The 7,897-nt window shown below is 45.9% G+C and overlaps 1 protein-coding gene across 1 annotated transcript; it reads left to right on the top strand.

Moving 5' to 3' along the window:
- Positions 1 to 3,624: 3,624 nt before the first annotated feature.
- On the top strand, positions 3,625 to 4,338 carry LOC113434993 (E3 ubiquitin-protein ligase RNF13-like). Its single transcript, XM_026698476.2, has one exon. It carries the CDS (start codon positions 3,649 to 3,651, stop codon positions 4,336 to 4,338), a length of 690 nt encoding a protein of 229 aa, XP_026554261.2. The 5' UTR covers positions 3,625 to 3,648.
- The last annotated feature ends 3,559 nt before the right edge of the window (positions 4,339 to 7,897 follow it).

Here is a 7,897-nt window from a genome sequence, read left to right as displayed (position 1 = left end):
AACATGAGTAAGAATACAGGAAACAGGTATGAATAAATGGGGACAATAGGACAGGGATGAGAGGCACGATGGTGCACTTATGCATGCCCTTGCAGACCTCTTAGGAATGGGGTGAGGTCAATAGTGGTTAGTTTGAGGTTAAAGGAGTGGGGGGTTAGAGGATGTAACAACAGAGTCAGGTAGTGGATTCCAGGCATTGACAACTCTGTTGCTGGAGTCGTGCTTTCTGCAATCAAGTTTGGAGCGGCTTACATTGAGTTTGTATCTGTTGTGTACTCTTCTATTGTTGCGGTTGAAGCTGAAGTAGTCATTGACGGGTAGGACGTTGTAGCAGATAATTTTGTGTGCTTCGCTTAAGTCTAACCATAGGCAGCGTAGTTCCAGGTTGTCCAAGCCCAAAATCTCAAGCTTGGTGATACCGGGTATTCTGTTGCGAGCAGAGGAGCAGAGTAACTCTTCTCATGAAATACTTCTGGACTCGCTCAATTGTATTAATGTCTGAGTTCTTGACTTTCCCCTACAGACCCCTCTTGTGGGTCAGCTGAGTGGGCTTTCCATGGAGAGAGACCACCCGAAAAGGCTATCTATCTATTTATCTATCTATCTATCATCTATCTTCACCATCATCTATGTCTAACTTCCTACCTCTCTCTCTCTCTTTCCAACTATCTATCATCCATCCCTCCATCCATCTCTACTTTGATCTCTCTCCCTTTCATTCATCCATCCATTCATCCATCTCTATCAATTTATTTCTATAGTCTCTCTCTCTCTCTCTCCATCAGTATTTCTATTTATTTATCTATCTGCCTACTTCACATCAGTCTTAAATACTAACCTGAGACTTTATTTTTTATTTAGATACTTCTAGGCACTGACCCATGTTGGCAATGAATGTTACTTTCAAGAAGTGCAAACCACATTTTGATAATTCTCCAGAATTCACCCAATTCCCCAGGGAGGTGTATTTCAAACCAATACCCAATGATTCTATAATTCTATTTTTTTGTTTAAAAAAAATGATGCAGACTTTTAATATGTGTTTATTTAAAGCCGGGCAGCTTTCAGACATATGGACATATGGAATTCCTCAGCCAGAAAATCCACCCATCTGGAATTGGCCAAGTTGAGGAAAAATTGATTTAATTGCTAATGGATTGTAACCATATTGTTTGGGTTTCTGTTTTAATTATATTGATTTTAGCGTCACGTTTTACATTGAGGGGTTTTTAAAACTGCAACTGTCGTCGCATTTGTTTCTGTGTTCCAGCTCTTTCCACACGAATGTAACGCACCCTTGAGCTGTTGGGCATTAGACCTTCTATAAATCCTGTCAGGGAATTGCGCAGCAGGCGTCCAAATGAAGTCAGAGACATGACACGAATTTGTAGTTTTATATAAATAAATATAGTTTACATCTTTATTTACAGCAAGAGAGAGTCGGCCTCTGCAGTCCCTCTGGAGGCTGAAAAACAGGCCCGTTTGGTCACTTCCTGTATTTCTAGAAATACCGGAAGTGACCACACAGGCCCATTTTTTAGCCTCTAAAGCAGGGGTCTCCAACCTTGGCAACTTTAAGCCTGGAGGACTTCAACTCCCAGAATTCCCCAGCCAGCTTTGAATTCTTGGAGTTGAAGTCCTCCAGGCTTTGAATTCTGGGAGCTGAAGTCCTCCAGGCTTTGAATTCTGGGAGTTTAAGTCCTCCAGGCTTAAAGTTGCCAAGGTTGGAGACCCCTGCTCTAAAGGCTGCAGAGGTTTCCCTCGAGCCTCTGGCAGGCCGAAAAAGTCCTGAAAATCAGCTGGGAGGCACGTGCATGCGCAGTGCAGATAAGGGGGCGGCAGTGGGGGAGATCACGCGCGCATGCGCAGGGGGCGTGGTGGGGTTCGCATTGCCTTCTGGGTGCTGGCATGTGAGCGAGCGAGCGTGCGTGCGTGCAATTTTCGGCACAGGAGCCCCAAAAGGTTATCCACCACTGTTGTAGGGTTTCCTGCCTGAACAGGGGGTTGGACTAGAAGACCTCTAAGATCCCTTCCAAGCATATTATTTCTGTGCTGTAAGTCTAATAACTTCATCTGCACGTTCTCGATGGTCTTAAAAATGTAAATGTTTCAAATGATTTAAGGTACGATGGCTGGTAGAAATCAATATCTATGATCCCATTTGGTCATCCTCCCCCTATGGAAGACTGTTATTTGTGGTCCCTCACCTCATGAATCTCTCTAATCTGCTTTAAAATCTATCCAAGTTAATGGTCACCAGTGCCACCATGTCTTCTGAGACTCAGCTCCTCCGTCAATCATAAAGACGTAACATAGGAACTTAAGAAAAACAGTAAAAAAATGACTTAAAAGAGACAGTTCTGTCAAAGGATTTTCTTTCTCACGGTGACAAATTGGATGCATCTGGAAGGTTCCTAAAACAAGATGGCGGCCTACCTTTCTCTCATCATTATTCTCCTACAATTGGTTCAACTGGAGGTAATGTTGAGTCAGAATCACAGAGTTGAAAGGGACCTTGGAGGTCTTCTAGTCCAACCCACTGCTCAGCAGGAAACCCTATACCATTCCGCACAAGTTGTCTAGTCTCTTCTTAAAAACCTCCCGTGTTGGAGCACTCACAACTTCTGAAGACAAGTAGTTCCACTGATTAATTGTTCTAATATTTCTAATTGTTCAGGAAGATCTAGGTCGCTTCTCTCTCCTTGTTTAGTTTCCATCCTTATTGCTTCTTGTCCTGCCTTCAAGGGCTTTGGAGAAGAGCTTGACTCCCTCTTCTTTGGGGCAGCCCCTCAAATATTAAAACACTGCTATCATGTCACTCCTAGTCTTTCTTTTCAGTAAACCAATTCCAACAACCTTTTTTATATGTTTTAGCGTCCAGTCCCCTAATCATCTTCTCTGTATTCTTTCTAAAATCTCAACATCTTTTTTATATCATGGCAATCAAAGCTGGATGGAGTATTCCAAGTGGAATCTTACCAAGGCCTGATAAAGCAGTGCTAATATTTCATGGGATCTTGATTCTATCCTTCTGTTAATGCAGTTTAGGATTCTGTTGGCTACTTTTAGCAGTTGCCGGACATTGCTGGCTCACATTGAAGTGATTGTCCATTAGGATCCCAAGATCCCCCCTCAAAATTGCTACTATTGAGCTGGGTATCACCTGTGCATTTGGGTTTTTTGTGCCTAAATGTAGACCAAGGGTCTTCAAACTTGGCAAGTTTAAGACTTCAACTCCCAGAATTCCTAAGCTAACATGACTGGAGGAGGAATTCTGGGAGCTGAAGTCCACAAGTCTTAAAGCTGTCACAAGTTTGAAGAGTCCTGATGTAGACTCATCATCCATGGAGATGTTTCTTAGATGAGAGGAGGTTGGATGAGTGAGGTCATGAGATCACAAAGGCCAATAGACACAAAAGCCCTGGGAAAGTTGGCTTGCTAACTTTGAGGGAAAGCTGAGAAGCTTCCAGGAGAGGTCAACCAACACCAACCAAGTTCTAATCACCAGATTTTGTTTCAAGCCGTGGGTATTCGACTTCACCACCAACATTCTAATTTCATGGATGTTCTAAGGCCTACCAAGTTGATGCTCCAACAAAAGACCCTTGAAGTCCTTCAGAAGAGACCAGTCCTTGATTTATAGCTAGTATGTCTTTGGTTTTCCCAGCGTTTGTACATGTGATAATGGTGCTCCTTCTTCATCTAACCACCAACGAAGCCTTGATCCGGGCAGTTTACAACCATAACAGCATCAGTCAAGATTTTGAAACTATGAATTCTGATTTTGGCCCCGTGCTCCAAAGTGAAGGTCTTCTTGGATACCTCATTGAAGCCAAACCAGCCAATGCTTGCCAACCGATCAACGCGCCACCTCTAACCAACAGCACTTCGGTGACCTACGTGGCTCTCATCCAGAGAAACGACTGTTCCTTTACCACCAAGGTTCTCCATGCTCAGCAAGCTGGCTACCAAGCCGCCGTCATCCACAATGTCAATTCCCAAGCCCTGGTCACCATGTTGGGGAAGGAAGACTTGAAGCATCAAGTCAACATCCCATCCCTGTTCATAGGCGAATCGGCCTCCATCCAACTCAAGAGGATCTTCCATTACGACCGGACGGCCTACATCATCCTGATTCCCGAGTGCCACTGGCTCTCCTGTTGTGATCTCCAACACAACTGCCAACTCCATCTCCATCCGATGAGGCCAAGGCATTCTAAGCCGGCGTGGCCTTGTATGTCCACTCGTTCCCACATCTTTGGCAGCACGCCTTACCTGTTCATTGGTTTCACGCTGGGCATCTGGATCCTGGCTTTCTACATCCTATGGTTTCTCTAATGGCTTTTGGTGGACTCTGGGATTTCGGCACTACCAAAGGTGGTTTTGGATGTCTTTTCGGGAAACTTGTCAAATTAATACAGAACCTGTAGACCAGACCATCTAGGTTTGGGGAGTTTTTTGATCTGTGTTCTTCTTCCTCTTTCCATCTCCCCCACTATTGAATCAAAGATATGAAGCTGTTCCCCCCACCTCTTAGACTGGTCCCACCCTCTCAGGCCAAGAGCCAATCCATTGCTGGACGAGGAGGGGGAAGACTTCAGTTTTTGTTCTCTCTCATCCACAGAAGCTCATTGGCTAACTCTGGGTCGGTCCCTCCTTCTCGGGCCAACCAGGGATAGTGGAGAAGGGACTGAACTAGGAGGGGGCAGGGTGATCTGGGTTCTAGTCCTCCATCCACAGAAGAACATTGGATGACTGGGATGCTCCCACCCTCTCAGGTCAAGAACCAATCAGGTGCTGGACTAGGGTTCTAGTTATCCACAAAAGCTCATTGGCTGACTCTGGGTCAGTCCCTCCTTCTTGGGCCAATCCGGGGTAGAGGAGAAGGGGCTGGACTTGGAGGGTGGAGATCTGAGTTCTAGTCCTCTTTCATCCACAGAAGCTCTTTGGCTGACTCTGGGCCGGTCCCTCTCTTTCAGGCCAAGAGCCAATCCGGTGTAGTGGCGAAGGGGCTGGACTAGGATGGGGGAGACCGGGGTTCTGGTCAGCTACAGAAGCTCATTGGCTGACTCTGAATCAGTACTTCCCTTGCAGCACTTCTCTCTCAGGCCAAGAGCCAATCAGGCCTAGTGGAGAATGGAGGTCGGTGTGTTCCAGTCCCGCTCAGTCGTGCAAGCTCATTGGATGACTTTGGGCCAATCCCTCCTCCTCAGCTCAACAATCAATCAGGTGTAATGGAGAATGAAAAAAGTGTTCTGTCTCACCTGTGGCCACGAGGTGAGAGTCCCAATGTCCAAAGGAAAAAAACACGAACAGACAATATCAGGAACTAACAGAGTTAACTTTCCTTTGGCGGAATTCGTCGTTGGCAGATTTCCCAGAAGCTGTCTGCAAATTCTGATAACGAGCAGAACTATAAATCAGAGACGAACGGCAAACAAAATACTTTGTCCAAACTGCAGGCGCAAATTAACAAATTTGACCTAAACGGGGATTCAAAGCTAACACCCCTCCTTATATTCCCTGAGGGTCGTGTCAGTCTCTTTCCTCAGTCCCTGATTCGACGTCTCCTTCCAGTTTGTGCTTGACGTTTCTGCTTACGTCTGTTCCTTGCATCAAACCAACTTTCTTCGGTTTGATCTTCATCCAAGGACTCCGGCACATTCTCCTGCTTATCTGCCGAGACCTGAGGCATAACTAATGAGGAAGGTCCTGGAGAGGATGAGGATTCCGAAACTTCCAGCAAAGCAGGTTCAAACCCCAATGCCAAGTCCTCCTCTTCCTCCTGACTCCCATTTATGTCACTCAACAAGGCAGGCTCAAACCTTAATGCCAGATCTTCCTCATCACTCGAGCCTATGTCTTCTGACAGAGCAGGTTCAAACCTCTGAGTCACAACGAAAAAGGATTAGGAGGTGAGAGAGACCTGGGTTCCAGTCCAACTAAGTCACCTATTGGCTGATTCTGGATCTGATTCACACACACACCCCTTCTCAGTCCAAGAGCCAATCGGGCATAGGGGAGAATGACCCCGACTGGGGTGGTGAGACCCGAGTTCTAATCCCCCTCAGCCATGAAAACTCACTGGAAAAGTTGGAGCTATTTCATTCCAGCATGATTAGGGGACTAGAGATTAAAAACATATCGAAGAACGGTTGCAGGAAATGGGTATGTCTAGTTTAATGAAAAGAAGGACTAGGGGAGACATGATAGCAGTCTTCCAATATCTCAGGGGCTGCCCCAAAGAAGAGGGAGTCAAGCTATTCTCCAAAGCACCTGAAGGCAGGACAAGAAGCAATGGGTGGAAACTAATCAAAGAGAGAAGCAACCTAGAATTAAGGAGAGATTTCCTGACAGTGAGAACAGTTAATCAGTGGAACGACCTGCCTCCAGAAGTTATGAGTGCTCCAACACTGGAGGTTTTGAAGAAGACATTAGACAGCCATTTATCCAGGATGGCATAAAGGCCCACCTACTTGAGCACAGGGTTGGACTAGATGACCTCCAAGGTCCCTCCCAAGTCTGTTATTCTATTACGAGAAATATTAGTGGGAAAGAGAGGTTACCTATGCTTTGGGATCAAGGTTTGCAATACCGGCCTGCCCAACAAATATAGGTTGTAAATGCGACCATCGTCAACCATGAGCAGAGAGCCGGAGTTGAAAATTGGTGCATCCCCCCCCCCTTCCCCTTTCATACATCCCTCCTTTTCTTTCTCCTCTTATCTCTTCCTCCCTTTTTCCTCTCCTCCACTCTTCCATTCCCTGCCGGAGGTAGCTCACCGCAGTTCTAAATTAGGGATTAAAAAGCATTTCATCACAGTTCCAGCTGTGAGCGAATTGAAATCCTTTCCTCCCAGCAGATCCCTGGCAAGGACAAATGCCAGCAGAAATCAAGCACAACTTTTGTGTGTGTGTGTGTGTGTGTGTGGGTAGGTGGGTGGGTGTCCCTTTCCCCAGACACACACATTTGTTAATGCATAGGAATGATGCACTGGTGGGATTCGCATAATTTAACAACCGGTTCTCTGCTCTAATAATTCCTTCCAATAACCAGTTCACCAAACTGCTCAGAAAGTTAACAACTGGTGCTCCCAAACTGGGGCAAACTGGCTGAATCCCATCACTGAGTTAGGGGGTTTCCTCTATTTGTCTTTTGCTTTAAAAAAATCTTATTACAGGAAGTCCTGTAGGGCACTGGAGACTAAAACATATGAAGATTGGTTGCAGGAACTGGGCCTGGCTAGTCTAGGGAAGAGAAGGACCAGGGGAGACAGGAGAGCAGTCTTCCAATATTTGAGGGGCTGCCACAGAGAGGAGGAAGGGGGTCAAGCTATTTTCCAAAGCTCCTATAGGCCGGACAAGGAATAATGGATGGAAACTGATCCAGGAGAGATTCAACCTGGAAATAAGGAGAAACTTTCCGACAGAACCATCAACCCATGGAACAGAAGTTGCCTTCAGAAGTTGTGGAAGCGCCATCACTTGAGACTTTCAAGAAGAGATTGGACTCCCATCTGTCAGAAATGGCGTAGGGTCTCCTGCTTGGGCGGCAGAGGGGGTTGGACTAGATGACCTACAAGGTCCCTTCCAACTCTGATTATCTGTTATCTGTTATCCTCAACTAACAAATGTTGGTTTAGCGACTGTTCGAAGTTACAACAGCACTGGAAAAAAGTGACTTATGACCGTTTCTCACACTTACGAACGTTGCAGCCTCCCCATGGACACGTGATCAAAATCCAGATGCTTAGCAACTGGCTCATACTTACAACAGTTGTTGTGTTTCTGGGGTCACATGACACCCCCCCCTTTTGCCACCTCCTGACAAACCAAGTTAATGAGGGAAGCCAGATTCACTTAACAACCGTGTGGCTAACTTGACAATTGTAGTGTGT

This window comes from Pseudonaja textilis, chromosome 1 (assembly GCF_049901715.1).
Source record: "Pseudonaja textilis isolate UNSWEBS1 chromosome 1, rPseTex1.2, whole genome shotgun sequence".
In the NCBI taxonomy this organism is placed as follows: Eukaryota; Metazoa; Chordata; class Lepidosauria; order Squamata; family Elapidae; genus Pseudonaja; species Pseudonaja textilis.
This window is presented reverse-complemented; position numbering and strand designations above follow the sequence as displayed.

What these genes read in the sequence shown, in the direction of transcription:
- LOC113434993 (XM_026698476.2), top strand. Translation starts at nt 3,649, where the DNA reads ATGTCTTTGGTTTTCCCAGCGTTTGTACATGTGATAATGGTGCTCCTT.